The 18,999-nt window shown below is 42.3% G+C and overlaps 1 protein-coding gene and 1 long non-coding RNA gene across 10 annotated transcripts in view; one reads left to right on the top strand and one right to left on the bottom strand.

Annotated features, from left to right (window-relative positions):
• Positions 1-10,453, top strand: part of PKP4 (plakophilin 4) — a 72,129-nt gene extending 61,676 nt beyond the window's left edge. For 5 of the 9 annotated variants that reach the window (XM_042040429.1, XM_042040428.1, XM_042040425.1 and 2 more), the window contains 9 exons: positions 260-451; positions 593-766; positions 1,553-1,703; positions 3,749-3,944; positions 5,755-5,839; positions 5,947-6,064; positions 8,042-8,173; positions 8,875-8,948; positions 9,449-10,453. In XM_042040429.1, coding sequence (XP_041896363.1) covers positions 260-451; positions 593-766; positions 1,553-1,703; positions 3,749-3,944; positions 5,755-5,839; positions 5,947-6,064; positions 8,042-8,173; positions 8,875-8,948; positions 9,449-9,700 — 1,374 coding nt within the window. In that variant the 3' untranslated portion in view covers positions 9,701-10,453. The remainder of the gene's footprint in view (positions 1-259; positions 452-592; positions 767-1,552; positions 1,704-3,748; positions 3,945-5,754; positions 5,840-5,946; positions 6,065-8,041; positions 8,174-8,874; positions 8,949-9,448) is intronic. The other 4 variants (XM_042040432.1, XM_042040424.1, XM_042040427.1 and 1 more) reach the window with 3 other exon arrangements.
• Positions 5,322-18,855, bottom strand: LOC121670344. The gene is made up of 3 exons (XR_006018124.1): positions 15,980-18,855; positions 15,611-15,713; positions 5,322-6,224 (listed from the first exon to the last, which is right to left on the bottom strand). It is a non-coding gene; the product is annotated as an uncharacterized LOC121670344 (long non-coding RNA).
• Positions 18,856-18,999: the final 144 nt, after the last annotated feature.

Genomic DNA, 18,999 nt, shown 5'->3' with positions numbered 1-18,999 from the left:
AGCAATAAGCTCTTACACTTTTCATTTTCAGAATACTAAAGAATAAGCCACTATAGCAGAGATCACTCTTATAAATATTGTCAGATTTGAGAGAGATTGCATTTTCCCAGAGAAGCAGCCAAAACACAGCCCAAGGCCAAGCATTAGAGTTTAGCGCTTGTGCTCCCAGCGCCTCTTCTCCTCTACTGAATTGGTTTGGTTTGGCTTGTCTCTGCATGAGGAAGAACTGGTGACATGGTGTCTTTCTGGTTTGGTTCAGACAGTGGAGAACTGTGTGTGCACCTTGAGGAACCTTTCCTACCGCTTGGAACTGGAGGTACCTCAGGCGCGGCTGCTGGGAATCAATGAACTGGATGACTTGTTGGGAAAAGAGTCACCCAGCAAAGACTCAGAGCCAAGCTGCTGGGGGAAAAAAAAGAAGAAGAAAAAAAAAACTTCCCAGGAGGATCAGGTTTGTATTTTCCATGTACTGCAAGTACCTCAGATGGCGTTTGGCTCATGATGGGGGAGGATGTAGCTTGATGAAAACTATCCTGCGTTGAATGAAAATATAGAGGTTTTGTTTGGTTACAAATCTGCATTCCTTTCTCAGTGGGATGGAGTTGGCCCTATCCCAGGATTTTCCAAGTCTCCTAAAGGGGTGGAGATGCTCTGGCACCCATCGGTGGTGAAGCCATACCTGACACTCCTGGCAGAGAGCTCCAACCCAGCCACTCTGGAGGGCTCTGCAGGATCACTCCAGAACCTTTCTGCAGGCAACTGGAAGGTATGGGAATTCCTGCTCCTCCTCCTCTCGTTGTACTCCAGCTGTTTTTTCTAGTAAGACCTTGGAATGTGTTTGGATGGACATGCCATTTTCTTGTGTGCATCTGAGCATTCCCATCTTGTCTGTGCATTAGTGCTCATGTGCTGTAGTCATGTTTCCACAGTGAAAAGCCTTGGCAAAGATCAGGGGCAACAAGAGCCACATAGAAACTGGCCTTTATTTTAAATAAACAGAAAAAGCTTCTTCCAGTGCCTATCAGATCAGAGCAATCTTCTGGCATCTTCTAGCTGTGAATTCTGGTGGGAAGGTGCTGTTGAAATAAGACCAGGACAAATAAAGCTACCTTATTTCCATATTCCATTATTTATTTCCATCTGTTTTGGCCATTGCATACAATGTGCTACAAAAGCAGCACACGAGAACACTTTACGGTGTCATTTATTTTTCATGGCGAAATTAAAAAACACAGCCAACATTAATTGCTTTCTTTGCTTGCAGCAAGTCAGCTAAGTCTTTTTCAGTTTGACCACTATGAAATTGGTATTACAAAAAAAAAAAAATACAACAAACAAAACCCAAACCCCCTGCTCCCTTTTCAATAATTGTCATCTATTCAGATACTTTCTTTCTTTGTAAGAGGAATGAGTGAACAATGGCAAAGAGCCAGCCCTTTATAATTGTAAAAAAAGCACACATCGAACATGTCATCTTTTATTGGAAATGACCCAAACATGCTTGAGAATTCCAGTCCAGCCCGAGGCTGTTTCAGTCACGGTTCTGTGTCAGTTCGCAGCCTACATCCGCGCTGCCGTGAGGAAGGAGAAGGGGCTGCCCATCCTCGTGGAGCTGCTGAGGATGGACAACGACAGAGTGGTGTCATCTGTGGCAACTGCCTTAAGGAACATGGCCTTAGATGTCCGGAACAAGGAGCTTATCGGTATGTACAGACCGTCCTCCAAGTGAGCACCAGCACCAGGATGTTGGACCGTGGGTGGGAGAATCGAAGGAGAGATTCCGCTGATGGGAACAGCACACTGGATGTTTGTGTCACATCAGTTGTGTCACATAAATGAGTCTTTTTGACAGCAGCAGCTTTCCAGAGCAGTATTGCCATGTTAGTTTGCTGCTGGCCGCCTTTCATGGATGGGAGTCACCTTGGCTCAGCCAAACCAGACAGAAAACCCTCAATGCCAAGTGGGATGGAAACACAGCTCTGCTTCCTTGGAGCTCAGTGCTCACCTACGTGGGGGTACAGGTCTCTCACGTGTTCCCGGGGGATGGAACAGCTCTGTTGCCACTACAGCAGCGCTTTGTTTAACAATTTTGGACAGGAAGAGGGGGAAGAAATCTTCTCCTGGTGAAGTATTTCCCGGAAAACACAGATATAGAGCAGCTTCTGTGTCTTCGCTGAAATAAGTTATCAACAGGGGTACTTGCTAGAAAAATTTACTGTCTTGTCAATTCTAATATTTAATCCTTTAAGCATTCATCTGTGCCTTTCTCATCTAACATTAAAAAAAAAAAATACCAACAAAACAACAAACAACTTCCCTGCCTTTCCTGCCCTGAGGTTTCTCAGTCTGTTAGTGTTGAATATGCCTCAGCCTCAGGCTGCTGTGGCTTCAGTGAACCCCGCTAACAAATGGCGTGGTATAAAAAAGTCTCATTTTTGTTACAAAAGCATTTTCTGTGTGTAGACTTGTGGGGTCAGGGATATAACAACTGTTCATAGAGATAGGAGAATCATTATTCTCAAAAGAGAAATGCAGGTGAACAGATCTTTATCTGTTTCTGAAGCTTCTCCATCTGGGACATTCAGAGCGTGTCTTCCTGCAGTGCAGGTGTCACACATGAGAAATGTGTAGGGAGAATGCTGTTCTATAGCACCAACCCTGTGCAGGTCAGATGCAGGTGAGATTCTCTTGTCAGGATGTTTTTTCCATTCCTGGCAAAACTTTTCAGTTCAGAAATGGTCCTCCACCTGCTCCCTCTCCTTGTCAAAGCTGTACCTCTGAAAGTGTTTCTGGCCTCAGACACACTCTGAAACAGATCATTGTATAAAACATTGGAAGATATGAAGCGAGTTGTGTACCCCATGCTAGAAATCGTCTTTAGGAGCTTTTCTGCCAGTGTGGGAAAGGAACAATGGGCTCACAGGGTCGCACTGAAGGAAATGAGAGATGAGGACTCCAACAAATTGCAATATATGTTGGAACATGCAGCACGTGGCTGAGCTTGCTAAAGGGTTGGCAGTGGCAGGGTATTGCTGCAGACAGCATTGTGGGGATAGTTTTCCAGTGGGTTTCCTTTTGCCTGCAGAATTCCTTTTTGGTTTTTTTCTCTTCTCAGGCACATCATGCAAATAGATAGTGAATGGCTTTGTGCAAAGTTCTTTCATTATTCACTGTTATGTACAAATACATGTCTGCTATAAAATCAATTAATCATTCAATTAACAGTACAGCCTAAACAGGAAAAAAACTTGACCTTGTCTTAGTTACTGTCCCTTGTGTGCAGCTTATCTCTGGCATCAGTCAGCAACTGGAGCCTGACAGAGCTGAGCGCTGACAGGTAGCAAACAAGGTGAACAGAACATCCAGAAGAAAGAATTCCCAGTTACTGTAAGGATTTCCTTAATCCTCCCATAGATGAAGCCCAGCAATGTGCACTGCTCTGTCAATCATAATAAGTAGCCTAACATTTTTCCTTGAACAATCCTGCTTTCTCCAAATAATTGTTGTTTAAAATTGTTCCTCTTCTAGTGCAAAATTCAGCTTCTCACACTTTTAAGCTAAAAGGAAAAAAAGATTCAAAAATTGACATGTGGTCTCTCTTGACTCTGCGTAAAACGTGAATTCTTGGCAGGTTTTGATACTGTACTTTTCACTGCATTCAGCTGCAGTTTTGTGCTGAGTCCTGCAATTTCCAATCTGAAGGACCAAACTGTGGTTTTGACCTGGTTCTGTGGGTGCGTGTTTCCAGGTAAATACGCAATGCGAGACCTGGTCAATCGGCTCCCAGGAGGCAACGGCCCAAGCATCCTGTCGGACGAGACGGTGGCCGCGATCTGCTGCGCCCTGCACGAGGTCACCAGCAAGAACATGGAGAATGCCAAGGCCCTTGCCGACACCGGTGGGATAGAGAAGCTGGTCAACATAACAAAGGGAAGAGGTGACAGGCAAGTAGGCAGCAAAGGTTGTACCTGAGCTGTTTGTGTCCATTTAAAATGCTTAAGAATGCGGGAAATGGTTTTTTTTGAATGAAAAAAAGATCTGCCTTTGCAGTCTGGGTCTGAGGAGCTGGCAGCTGGAATCTCCCTAGGAGGGAGGAGGTGCCAGTACCACTGTCCTCTGCAGTATTCTCTGTCTCAGGCTTCTGGAGGCTGGTACAGCTGCTCACAGTAACCCTGGTCATGGCACCTGTTCAGGTTAAATGAGTTAAATAGTCACCTCTTAAAAGCCTACAAGACTAATAGGATATTTAGAGCTTTTCCAAATATCTGCGTGGGCACCTTTGTCAGGATGTGTCCCAACAACTGTGAATTGTACCTCATGCAGCCCTTTGGTCAGTGGAAGGAGAATGTGGCCAGGGTCATCCCCTCAAACAGCATTGCCAAGCAATGCTGCCCTCTGTGCCAGAGCTCCAGGGAGGCTGTCAGCCGAGTTCTCTGCTGGCATTGTGGTTGTCTAGTGGAAATGAAACCTGTGAGCATGTGGTGGGCCAGCAGCAGGAGGCCCCAGGACCCTGTGGCTGTGGGATGGGGTAGCAGGAGCCCAGCCCAGAGGTCCTGTGACCATGCTCAGCATCGCTGCTCTCCTCCACAGCAGGGCTGACACCAACCATCTCAGCAAGGCCTCCTGTACAGACCAGGCTGTCACCAATCTTCCCATGGATAGCAGGATGCTGGTGGTACAGTCAGCCCTGCGTGCTGTTCCCAGGTTGGATCTGATGGTAAAGGAGAGGAAGGGATCTCTTCCCAGAGATATGGGACAGTGTGAATTAACCACACCACATTTTTAGCAGAGTCTGTGGCTCACAAGGAGCTGGGCTGGCTTTTGAGTGTCCATAGTTTATATCACTTTCTGTGTCCAAGAGACACAGGCTCATTCCAGCTGCAAGTGTGGATGCAGTGATCTGTTCTACAACCTTGTTGCTCTGTGGAGACATCACGTGAAGTTGCATCTGCACTTACATTTATGGGTAATTTGTTCAGAGTACACTGAACAAATTTAAAATTTTGTGAGCATACTAAGAGTGTTTACTCACTGATTATTGTGTGCATTTTTTCAGTGTTTTCATACAAAAACTATTTGGATGAATCCTCACATTGACAGAAAAGGTCTGTTTAACACAGATGTCCATGCTGTGGCATTTAACATCCAGTCACTACTGAATTACTACTCCCAGCTTACTCCACTTCTCTATGAAAAGATGCCATGATTTTATTTTTAATATTTGGAGCAACTTTCATTGTCTTGCTCTTGAGAGTAGAAAAGTGTTTTCCCAACCAAAGTTTTCAGTAGTGCAGCACAGAACTGAGAACAAGGACTCACTATGAGGATGTCTGGAGGCTTTTAATAGCAGCTTGCTTTTATTTCTTATTCTTTTCCTGCAGTTAGGGGTTTTGTACTGTGGTTTAAAGTCTGAAGTCTCCATTTTTATGAAATGCATCAAATAGAATGTTTCTTTAAATGATTTTTAATTTTTGCTGACACTGACAAGTCGCTATTTCAACTATTTTCTCTATATTCCTCATGTGGGTTACCTGGAGAGAACATTCCAGACTGGAAAGGGAAGCGATTGTCAGGTTGATCAGGTTGTGCCCCATCTCGTGCTGAGGCTGCTGGTTTGGCTGTGCTCACGCTGGTGATGCAGGGTCTGGTTTGCCTCACAGCAGCAGGTTCAGGCTGTTACGAAGCTCAGGAACACTGTTCTTTTGAAGTGGAATTCAGTGGCTTCTAACATTGCCATATTCTTCACTCCCTCAGGTCCTCACTGAAGGTTGTCAAGGCGGCAGCCCAGGTACTGAACACGCTGTGGCAGTACCGAGACCTCCGGAGCATTTACAAAAAGGTAAATTATAAAATTAGCTTACACTGGAAAATGGTGCCACAAAAACTCCTCATTTATTTATAACTTGCAATTTATTCTGATGTATTTTTCTTTTTTCCACTCTGCAGGATGGATGGAATCAAAGTCACTTTATTACACCAGTATCAACACTGGAACGAGAGAGATTCAAATCCCATCCTTCTCTATCCACAGCCAATCAGCAAATGTCACCTGTCATGCAGTCAGGTCAGTCAGGGAGGGTGAAGGGGACCTGCTGTCCCATGTTTTTAACTCAGACAGCCGCTCAGTTTGGTACGAAGCCCATTTAAAACACAGAGGTCAGGCTGTTGCTCCTTGGTGTTTGAGCAAAGTACTTCACATGCTCTGAGTGCTCCCTGAGCTGTTCCTGCAAAGTGAAATCCTCAGTGAATAGAGCTGGACATCGTTACCAACCGCTGCCCTCTTCAAAGCTGCTCCTCCTGCGCTGTGTGGGAATTGTGGACATGGCCTCATGGAACATGGGGACCTGGCAGCATAAACAGCAACAGACCCACAGCGAGGAGCCCATTTTCATTCCCAACTATGTCACGTTCCATTAGGATGAGCAATCAAACCCAAAAATTTTACTTTTCTGACTCCTCCTCGTTTTTTTCTCACCTTTGTTCCTTTAATGTCTTCAGTGCTAGTATTTAGATCTTCAAGAGGGCTGATGCAAAACCTACCTGAAGCCTTCTATTTTGTCTTCATTTGGCATTTTATTTTACCCAATTTACTCTTCTAGAGACTCCTAGAGCAGATCGCTGTTAATACTGAGCAATACCTACCTACTGTGACTGATAAAATTAGTGACCAGTTCCTACAACACTCTTGTTTAAATACTTCTTTACATAAAAGTAACAACCCCTGCACTTTCCTTTATGACATGATAGACTTGAAAAACAAGGACTCCACCAGGGAATTATTCTCCTACAGGAAGTAAATGTGTTGTGGCCAGAGTTCCTCTCACCCACCAAGGAAGCAAGTACAGCTTAGGCTCAGGGAATGACTGGATTCTACCCAAGTGTAAAAGGATATTCTGACACCAATTGTCAAATTTCTATCTCAGCACTTTCTCTCCCAGGATATACCAGCAGAACAACTGTGTTACTCCAGTTCTTTGAATGACAAGTAGGAAGTAGATGAGCAGCTCTAACTTAATATTCAGAGGATGTTGTACTTGAAAGAGGGTTTAGTAAAAATTCCTAATAGGAAGTGTCTGCTTTCCTACTCCAGAGCACGACCAAGCCCAAGGGAGTCAGTGGAAGTTGGTGCAAGGCCCACATCCCCAGAGGGGCTGTGCAGCGCCGTGCTGGGCACAGCAGATGCCTGTTGGAACAGATATGCTTGCCCTGAAACAGTTGTTCTTGTTTCAGTCACTTCATTATTAAAACACACATTATTATGTTGACCCATGTCAGAATTTTAACAACATGGCATATTTAGCCATGAATATGCCAGGAAAATACCAGTAATTAAACTATCCATAATAACACAGAATTGTGAGCTATGATGTAATGGACACATCAGTGGAAGAAGATTATCATTGCATTAATATTTTGAAGCAAAATTTCCAGAAATTGTTTTTAAGTACTTTTCTCCCATTGTGGGAGTCTTTCCGAGCCAACGAAGTCCGAGTGGTCTGTAGAACAGAGAGGATTTAGCAGAACAAACTTCCTACAACTGCAGTTGAGATTCAGCTGCTTATTGAGGACCACAAAGTGGTCCCTTGCTGGGATCCCCCCATGTCTGTTGGCCTCCCAGAGCACACCATGCCCAGGACGCACCTGTGTATACAGGGGTCACTGAGGCCAGGCAGGCTGGACAAGTGGCAGGGTGGGCTTAAGTATTCTGTTTAAGTATAACTTAGATAAACCATCAGCATTAGCAGAGTATCATATTCTACCTCTACACGGGTGATGTCCTAGGCACAGTAAGGTCCCATATCTGGGCTGTGAGCATCACAAAAGTCCTGTACCTGCCTGTGAGCACCACAGAGCAATGACCGCCCCTTGCAATCTCTGGTACCTTGCTGGCAACTCTGGGGTGTTCACCCAGGAACAGCTCCAACTGTTCTGTCCTTACCCACCTCCTGGTTGTGAACCCTTGGAGCAGGAAGTGGTGAGTAAGGCTGGGTGTGCAAAAGGCTTTTGTTGTCTATCCTGAGAACATCTCTTTTCCCATCAGTTGGCAGCACGTCCTCATCTCCAGCTTTGTTGGGAATCAGAGAGCCTCGGTCCGAGTACGACAGGACGCACCCTTCTATGCAGTATTACAGTAGCCAGGGCGATGTCATTGCACATAAAGACATCTACACTGGTAAGAGACCAGCTGAGCATCTTTGAACTGCAACAGGGAAATATTCCTTGTGTGAGGAGTTCACAGTCACACACAGACAACTGCATTAGCAGGCTGGTCACTGCCAACTGTTGCTTTCCATTTCCATTCCTTGTATTCCCTGTCTGTGGCACAGGGCAGGGTGTCACCTGGCTCTGCTGTTCTCTGTAAAACTGCCCAGTACCAGAGTAAGCACAGATCCCTTTCTAGGGAGGTGAGAGGCAGTTGGAATTTTTATTTTTATTTAAAATACTAGTACAGAAAATTGTATTATTATGTATATTATATGATGATGATGTTATAAATTTTAATGTGCAGTTGTATATTATTATATTACTAAATTATACCCAGGTTTTATCTTTTCTCTGATCTCTCTTTTCCTTCTTATTATGTCACACAAGTAGCAAACCAATAGATGACAGTGACTAGAGAAGGAAATTCCTTGTTTTAAAGATTTTGAGTCTGTAAAATGAGAAACAGCAACGTAAGCCTCTTGGCTTCACTGTAACTGCTGCTGAGGGACTACATTTGCCTTCATTCCGTTATTACATTATATCCTTAGTAGGTACTGAAATCTGCAGATTTAATAGTATGGGTGCTATATAAAAGGCAAGATAAAAACCAATAACTTACGGCTGAATGAATAAAGACTGAAGTTTATGCATTAAACTTTTTTCTCCCAGGTTCCAGCAAAGCTTCACCAATTTACATCAGTTCCTATTCCTCACCAGCGAGAGAACAGAACCGACGGCTGCAGGTGAGCCCAGAGCTGTGTTTTGGTAGTGCTGCTGCCCAGGCTCAGCAGGGGTTAAGGCAGCTCGGGGCTCTGGGCACATGCCCTGTTCCAGTGCTCGGAACAGCTCACGGGAGTTGGGTCAGTGCCCTGAGCTGGCAGGGCCTCAGGGCTCCTGGAGCCTGGCTGGTTCTGTATGAATCGTGATTTGGCATCTTCTTACAGTGGGATCTAAGGCCTCTTTTCTGTCTTGATGTGGGTTTGGGCTGGTTTTGGTAGGTATGGCCAGGTTCTGTACTTACCACACTTGAGCTCTAAAGCTGTGCACTTTTGGAGAGTTACTCCCTTCCCAGTGACGTGGGAGGAGACATGCAGCAGGCTCAGGAGCATTTCCTCCATTTCCTTGGGTACATTTCTTGGAGATTTGAAACCTGCGTTACTGTCATGGGTAGAGCTGCACTTGGGAAAAGTATTTTCTCTGCTAATTATATTTTTGAAAGTTTATTTTGCTATCATTTTGCCAGCAGCATCAGCAATTGTACTACAGCCAAGAAGATACCACCAGGAAAAACTACGATGCCTACCGATTGTACCTGCAGTCCCCACACAGCTACGAGGACCCTTACTTTGATGATCGAGTTCACTTTCCTGCTACTTCAGATTACACAACACAGTATGGACTGAAATCAACCACCAATTATGTAGACTTTTATTCCACCAGACGATCTTCTTACCGAGCAGAACAGTACCCAGGCTCTCCTGACTCCTGGGTGTAGCAACAGAGAGAAGAAGCCAGCGTGCTTCTCGTCTGGCTTGAGAAGGACTGGAATGGCCCCATGTTGTTTTGGTTATGAAAGTGAAAGAAAAGAAGGAAAAAACGACGAATTAATTTTTTTTTTTTTTTTTTTTTTTTTTTTTTATGTTTTTTGAGGAATTGTCAGGAGAAAAAGCTGGCAGGGATGGTTTTGCTCTGCTTAGGTGTTAGGTATCATAACTTGTAGCTCCTGTAGTCTGGTGAGGGTGTGGGCGATGTGATGAAAGGTTTGAGAATCGAGTGTGATGAATTTGGAAAGTGTGTGTAGGTCAGAACAAATTAAAGCTGACTTTTTTTATGTGAATAAAAGTCTTGTTCTGATAGTTTGTACAGAAAAAATCCAATGGCTGCCCTTGTTTTATTGCTGTTACTGAATGTCAGGATTGTATGCTACTGCGTCATGTAAATTTCTTCGTTGGTGTAAATATGGAAATGCCACGTTGGTCTCAAGTGCCATCCATTTGTAATGCAGTGTGTCATTGGAAAAGGAATTTGAAACATCATGCACAAAAAAAACCCAAAACCAAGAAATTGTTATGAATTCTAAGAGGAAAATAGCCCAGACTTTAAAAAATGAATAGTGTAATTTTGAAGCACAAAGTCCGGTCCAGTATATCCACATCTCTCCCATTCCCTGCCTACTTCATAAGGAACTTCACTGCCATTTTCTATGCACATGGAATAACAATAAATATGGAAGTCTCATCCATGGAAAGCTGTTCCTTGTTCATTTTTTTCTTATTATTTTCTGTGTATGATATTCAGAAACAAATACCGTGAAAATGAAGTCTAATTACATGTTTTTAAGCAGGTGAAATATATCAAAACATTTGGGCCAGCTCTCTCCAGTGGAAATGTCCTGAATATGTCAGGCTGGCAGCCCGAAGTGCTAAATCCAGCACCTTCCTACCACGATTCCTCAGACTTGTGTTTTTACTTTTGGTATGGGCAATCCAAGATATTTCAGATCTCTAGCCTCTTTTCTGTCCATCACTCCTCTACCCCTCCCCTTGCTCTCTCAAGGAAATTGAGGTCACCTTGCTGTCCTAGAAATGATAGGCTCCATTCTGACTACATTCTACTTGAATTTCTTTCCAATAAAAATGTTTGATTATTTTAAGTAACTAAATCACAAGCTCTCCTGTGCTATACAGTCTGTTACCTCTACACTGTCTGTAACCACCATTATTGCTCTGCATCACTGCATTTTCCTTGGGTTTTCAGGGTTTCCAGTATCCTGAAGAAGGGTTGTGAACACTGGGAAAAGCCTAACGAGTTTTTCTGTCAGAGTAAACAAACTGAAGCGAATCCTTCTCCGCCAAGGACAGTACTCAAGCATGCATTCTGTTTTGAGTTACTGTATCAAAGACTAGCGCTCACAAAAGGTAACGTAAACATGAATAAACTTTTTGAAAAACAAGGCAAACATGACTTTGTAGCTACAAGTAGATTCCTGTAGCTGTCAAAAACAGTAGGCGAAAAGCTGGGAAAGTTGTCACTGAGATGCACTAGAAAGTTTGTCATTTCCCATCACAGAGTGCAGGGATTCATTTGGGGCCATCAGGTAGAGGTGAGGGAAGGACTTGGTGCTGGCTTCTCCGCTTGGAAACCTCTCCAAACGCTGCCATGGAGACGGGAGAAGTGACCACCTGCCTGGAAGGCAGAAATCAGCGGCAAGGTGCTTCATTTATTTGAAATTGGCATCAAAGTGGTATTTCTTGAGTTCCATTATCCAAAGACATCACTACTTTATTAGAGATTCTAAATATTTTGTATTGAGATGCATACAATTTACAGGGCATTCACTAGTTTAAAATGCATGCATTTTCAAAAAATACGGAGTTTTCTTTTTGCTCTTATTAAGGTTTTTACCCCATTAAAAAAATGTAGTACTTATTTGGCTTGCTTTATGGCATTTTAATTAAGAGTAGAGTTGATAATTACATCACAATTAGACAAAAAAAGGTTGACCTTGTTTCTTCCCCTGGCAGGGAGGTGCCCTTTGCACAAGTGGCCTGCAGGCAGTTGGACAGCCCTGGCCTTGTTGGTTATTCTGCTGCTGCACCTATTGCATTCTTTTGTACCCACTTTGTAGACTAACCACAGAAGCAAGAACTTTCTATTTTTGCCATTTACTAGCACACCTGCCCAGGGAACACTGCCATGCTGGGTCCTGGCCTGTGTTTGGAAGGGCTATGAGCAACATTTCAGCTGTCCACATTAACTTGCCTGCCCTCATTCTGTGGCAGCACTCCCCATATCTCTTTAAATAACGTGTAGGAGTTGAACTGACTTTTCATGTGGTTTGAACAGAAAGAAATGCTTTGAACATAGAAAGAAAACCAAAACCTCAGTATGACGTATGTTCGACAATGGAATGGGCTGGTACATGTGATGGTATCTCTGAAGAAACTGTTGCATTCTCCTTTTAAAACTCCCGTAAGTACTCCTGTTCCCATACTTGTCCTCACATCCCCCTGTAGAGCTTGCTTGATGAATTCCTCAATTTTTGTTTTCAATGTCACTCTATTTGTTTTTAAACTACGTTCCACAAACAGGGGATAACTGTTGTCTTAATTGTTTGTATGAGCCATGTCACTGAAGATTTAGTGTGCATAGTCATAGTACGCTTGTCACACCAGTAGAAATTGATAGTGCTGTATGAAACAAAGCAGGCATCCCTTGGGGATACTGCAGCAGCAGCATTTATTCAGACATCCAAAGGGCTGGATCAGCTTGTCAGGGTCAGCTGGTTCACTGACCAGCACTAGTCCTAGAGCAGGCCAATGATGTCAGGTACCGTATCTCCTTACTGCTTCAGGGCATCCCAAGTATTAGTAAATATCTTTATACATACCATTTTTTTGTATGAAACATCACCCTCTAGTCTGTTCAATGTTATATGAATTATGCATAAAAGAATAAGACAAGTAGCGGGATATGTAATGAGCTAATTTTCAGCCAGCTCTCAAAGTCAGAAAGATTGTGAAATGAACTATCTGCCTATTCATTGGCAAAAAGCAGTCGCACACTGAGAAGAAACTGATCTCCAATAGGACGAAATTCCAAAGGCCTCTGTCTCATTACAAAAGCCTTACAGCCAAGTTTTACAACTGTGCATTTTAGCACAGTTCATTTGACTAGCCTAGAAGTACTCAAATAACTAAGTAATCCAGAATCTGTCAGTGCAACCCCAGAATGGCCAGGGAGATCCAGGAAACTGGTATCATCATACCACATGAAATGCTGGATTACTGCTGTTGACAATCTACCCACTGTCCAAAACTCAATCCTTGTATACAATAAGTGCTTAATAAGGGAACAAAACATAAATTCCCTTTATGAGGGAACAAAACAAACAAAAACCAGTTTGGTTTCAAATTCTCCAGCACTCCTATTGATCCAGATCCTATTTAAAGCTGTCACTTATCCAGAGAAGTTACTCTGTTGTTTTAGAAGAGTATTTAGCTAATTTCAAGCATTGCACACTATTATAAACCCATAAAATGAAAGACGGATAAGGTCATTCCTCAATTGTTGAAGAGGCATTTAGTTTGAATTTGTCTAGCTTGCTGATATTATTAAATATTCAGACATGGAAAACAAACACAAAGAATTCTCAATCTTGTAGGTATGTTAACCCTGCTCATGCCTGACATACTAAGGGTGGCAAAGGAAATTCTGTTCCCTTTTCCTTTCACACAACTGCAACCCTCTGCAACATCCATCCTGTTCTACTGTTTACCAGTTACGAATTGTGATGAGGCTCTTCAAAAACACTAAGAAAAACCTCTCTCATCTGTTTTTTTAAGCTTTTCCCATATAACATGAGTAAACTTCTAAGTGCATTTGTTTGAACAAGGTTGAAGATGACCTGTGTTTGAAACCAAACTTGAAACCTAACTACAGTGTTGAGTAGAGCCTCCTGACTGGACAAACTACAAAAATGCAAGTCGCTCTGAAAGGGCTCTCTGTGTCTTTATTTTTTGCAGATCTAGCTGCCATGCAATTTTCCTTGTCTCAGTGATTAACTTCACCTGATCTAAGCGGTTTAAAAAGGATATGCCAGATATGGCGGAGTTAACGAGACCACGCTGCCTGTTTGTTCCAAGGGGACAGAAAGTGTTGTGCAAGGAGCACTATCCTGCTCTGGCGTGAGAGGGACAAAAAGTCTGGCTGTAAATAACAGGACCATCGGGACCATGTTCCTACAGCACTAGAGCTGCTCTCCTGTGATGGGGTCAAAATACTGAAATGAAGATTTCTCTCCAGACAGCACGGACCTGTCTGAGTGGTGCATGGGGTGTGAGAGCTGTGCAGCCCACAAAGCCCGTGTGCTCAGAAGAGCTGTGCAGGGCTGGGACAGCCCACTGAACTTGCCCACTCTGCAGGCCCACAGTGCTGGAGTCGGCTGCACCACGGCCCTCACTGAGCAGCAGCTCATTCATGCTGTGCCTTAGGAGTACAGAACATTTCCTTCTCTCCATAAACACAGTACACACACATCACTTCCTGCCCTTTCCAAGAGCATGTAACCAAGATCAAAAAGAGGGTGTGCTTCCCTAAGAGGGGGAATTCTATTTCTAATATAAACATATATTATTTATACAGCATAGTATCTGTAAGTGCCCGTACACAGTGATCCTACTCTGTAGTCTGACAGAGAAAAGAGAGGAATCTTTATTCCTCTGTGTCCCCTTATTTTCTTCTGAGTGACTAGCACCTCATAAGACAGAAGAACGAACCCACTCTGCAAAACATTGCCTTTGTAAAAGCTAAAGGGACAGCAAACAGAAAGGAGACATAAAGTTACTTACCCTCAACCTCAGCTCTTACCCTCAAAGACAGACTGTATCAAGCTTCCACAACCAACCTACCCATAACTACTGCAGCGACACACACAGAAGAAAAATGGGCATGCGGAAATAATTCTGATTATTCAATTTTAGCCCCTTTGTATAGGTTTTTCTTCAAAGACTATAACTTATAATATTTTCCCCTTGTTTAACTCTCATTTTAATTCCCCTGTGTAAATACAGCAAATATATTTTACCTCCACACAACTACAATGTTATCCCAACCCTGCTACAAATGATAACCAGCCAAACAGGAGCAGAGGCAACTCACAATTCTTTTCCTCCATTTTCCAGCTCACTGACATGTTTTCAATGAATATCCTACAATCATGACTCTTTTAGAAAGCTTCTATTCCAATGGCACTTACTGGAGAATTTGGATCAGTTTCTAACCCCCATGAAAAAGGTACATTTCTTGTTCACAAATGGGTCCAGTATGAAGTTCTGGATGATAAAGAATGACCATTCATTACTGACTGTCACATGCCTCTAGTGGCTCATAACTCTGACAAAAAAAGCTGCTTTTGTGTGCTTGTGTAGAAAAATCAAGAGATGGCAAGTGATTGGAGATGACCAGCTCCGAGGAGTTCAACAGCACACAAAATGTAAAAACAGCAAGACACTAAAAGGTATTTTTCTTTCATTTGCTTCCCACTATTTAACTCCTTTCTGAGGATGAAAGTGCAAACTCGTGATGAACAAGAAAAAAATGCAGTGAATTCTCATGTTTAACCTTTGAGGAAACAAGTGCTGCTGTTATGGTACAACAGAAAGAGTGAAATCTGTGTAAGGCTTCCATACAGCTCAGCGTGTTGCAACCTAATTCTTCAGAATTCATTCACTTACTCCACTACCCAGCAGTACTTTTTTAAACATGGAAACTTAGGTTAAAACTTAGGATAAAACATATGATGACAGAGGTATATCTCTTTAGTCCTTCTGTGAAAAAAAAAAAAAAAATCCTGTAATTAAAATTAGCCAGTAAGGCTCTTCTGCTTAATGATGTTACCCTTTACCTTCCAGAACCATCATAAAGTGACTGGACACTTCTTTTTCTCTTGTAGTCTGAGAAACAACTGGCATCCAGATCAGAACCAGGACTGGAACTTGTCAGGTTTCCTACAAGAAACAGGCAAGCTTTACAGATGTGAAGCCAGACTTATCCTACAGATTTTGTCACATACATGCTATATGCACTAGAGAACAATTATATCAATACAAACCCCACTGAAAATGTGGCTGCCTTCACTTCTCCTTGCTTTAGACACTTAACACAAATGGTCTCTCTAATGTTATTAACTTTGTGCTGAACTACTATGAAACAGAAAATAAAGCCAAGGGTGGGGGAAATTAAAGCATGTATTAATAAAAAATAAGCCATATACCTGCACCAGAGTATTTGTTGTCTCCATTGGGCTCCTGGAGCATCTAAAACCAGCTGTACTGACTCATCTGAAAAAGGTATTGGCCACCTGACACTGAGCTTAAGAAAACAGCAGTAGTATTTCACCATTCGATTGCCAGATATAAAACCAGTATCAGTTTGTATCAGTAGCTACAATTTAGTAATTCTGACATTTGAAAACAAGCAATACTGGAAATAAGATAGAGAAGGGAAAATACTTCAGAGTCATGAGCAATAGATTTTAACAACAGAGAGATCTGATTTAAAACATGACACATGAGGAAGGTATTCCATGTGTCTGCGTGCTAACTGCTTGTTTTAGATGTGGACTGTGTCTGGTGTATAATTATACTAATAGCTATTAGCTGGATTAGAACAGACGGTCTTCTTGGGAACATGTTCATTTTTGTACCTGCAAAGCGGCTTTTCAAACTTTACAATCAGCTAATAACCTGCCTGTAGAATGTAGATTCTAAACAAGAAATTGCCAGGAAATAGGAAGAGTTTCAGAATGCTCAGAGCATCACTCAGGAAAATCTTCTATGACTACTGTCTCTTTATCACAATTAAAATTCTGTGTCTGCCCCCAGGCTTTCACACATCTGCCTCTGTTATGGAGCAAAACACATTCTGAAAAAATGTAGAACCATTACAATATAAATTCATTTTAAACTCAGTCATTCACAGATTACTACCATTAAAATAAATCTATCCCCAGCATCAGATGAACATCTCCGAAGTTTAATATTTGTGTGATTGGGAAATAGGACTGAGGATGGCAGGAAAAGCAGGAGATTTCAACTGCAGTATCCCATGGACACAGAAGGATTATTCTCTTGCTCATTCTTCTCACTCAGACAAACCAACTTTTCCAACAGATGAAAAGTCTAAATAAATGAAATCATTAAATAAAATCAGGTTTACAAATCTAAGCTGGTGCTGTGGCATTGTTGAGGTAGCACCAAGGGTTGCCTGTAAAGAATAAGGTGCTCCAACAAGTACTATGTAAATATGGTTTCAATTCACAACAGCTTCTAGTTTAAAGATATAACAAGTGACACAGGTAATGAAGTAAAGAGGGTGGAAGAATAATAAAAAAAGAAATAGTATATTATATTTAATATGCTAAGAAGTCAACATGAACTTACAATTTCATATTTAAACCAAGTTCCCATGCTTTTTCCAAGAATTCCTAGAACAGATGTACAAATGGCACTAAACCTTATCATTATTGATGCTTTAGGCAGCACCAAAAGCTGTACTACATAACTGCCTTTTGTGGTAAGTAATGGAACTTCACCTCTACAGTCTGTGCAGTTACAAACAGCTCAGGTAAATAAACCGAAAAATCAGTATTTGTCTGCTGAGGCAGAGTAACATGAATATCAAAACCCCTTACTACTGGCCAAGTACTTCAGAGTAGGGTTCTTTTGTTATCTTTCATGTAGATCACTTTATCTGAAATAATTTATTTCCCCACTCAAAATTGCCATCATCCACTTCAGGCTAAATGCTTTTGGGCAGAGACATGAAGCACTATTGACTTTAATATTTGCAAAGTAAGTTGCTTTTCTAGGGAGGAAATTGCTGCATTTCAGAACTATTTCCTGCCTCATACATACAGAATTAACTATCAGAGAGATCTCGTTTAGACTGAATGTCCTTTCATTTTTTCTGCTTTAAAGATCCAAGCCAACAGTAGTCACCCATAAGGTGGCCGTTGTGCTGTACATCCCTACTGAGTCTATTTTCTCTTCCATTTTTTAACCTAATTTCCCCTTTCTTCTGATTCCACTTAATCACATCCTATTTTTACATTCCCTCTCTCCTTTTTTTTTAAATTGAGTTGAGATCTACTAATAAGACAATTCAAAATAAATCACGAGACTAACTTTTTTTTTCCTCTTTCACGTTTTGCTTTCAGAATTCCCTAAAAGAGGTAATTTTTGTGATTAAATGCTTTAGCATAGCAAAGCAGAACATGTTTACAGCAATCTAGGAAAACCTTTTTGACATTACGCATTATGGTTTCAGCAGCTGTCTGCAGATCAGACCCATGCAGCCCATGGAAGTCCAGGCAGACTGCTCCGCCTCGGCAGAGCCACCCTCCCCGAGGCAGGAACCGTGAGCAGCGTGTCTGTCTGTCTGTCCGCAGCCGTCTCCTTCAGCCGCCAGCACTGCCGTAGAGACAGTGACAGACTACTTTTCGTAGTGTTACTGTGGCTTCGCCCAAAAACTTTGTTGCCGTCCTTCCATGGATCTTACATCCTTCCTGCTCATGCTGTTTCCGTCCTGTATTTATGACGTGACAGGTCATTGATATGTAAGTTACTGTATCTTAGACAAAAATGCAATTTCAGTAAGGTATAGGCAGCAGGAACAGGATAACCAACTCTTGAAGATAAAAATCTTTGAACATAAATAATGTCAGCGATGCATTAGTAACAAAAGACAGTGAAATCGTAAAATAATGTAGAAATAAGAAGTACCATGAGGTATTTTTAATGTTTTCAAGGTTTAAGCAGGTTCTTAAGAAAAATGGGAAGGAGAATCATTTAGATAACTGATGTGGAAAAAAGAAGGTCTTGTGTTAGTATGTAATGACCAGCAGTCTCAAACTGGTTATGATAATACGTCAAGGTTTCAAAATGGAAAGTAAAAAAATTATTTTAAGTATTTTGTTGTGTAAAACGTCAGTGTTTGTTAAGGTCGTGGATTTTTTTAAAGAGGGCACGTGAATGCCAATGTTTTGCTTGTCTCAAGCAGATACTATTGATTGAAGAGGGTAAGATTTACCTCACGAAATCCAGTTCTTCGAACCTTTAGCAATGTTTTTAAAAGTCTCCGCCTCTCACACCGCTCCCGCCTCTCACACCACCCCTCACAACTCTCCCCGCCCTCACACCGCTCCCCGCCCCTCACACCACCTTCACACCGCTCCCCGCCCCTCACACCGCCTTCACACCGCCTTCACACCGCTCCCCGCCCCTCACACCGCCT

This window comes from Corvus kubaryi, unplaced genomic scaffold, assembly GCF_017639235.1.
Source record: "Corvus kubaryi isolate FWS band 111438036 unplaced genomic scaffold, C.kubaryi_AGA036_p1.0 37396, whole genome shotgun sequence".
NCBI classification, from domain to species: Eukaryota; Metazoa; Chordata; class Aves; order Passeriformes; family Corvidae; genus Corvus; species Corvus kubaryi.
This window is presented reverse-complemented; position numbering and strand designations above follow the sequence as displayed.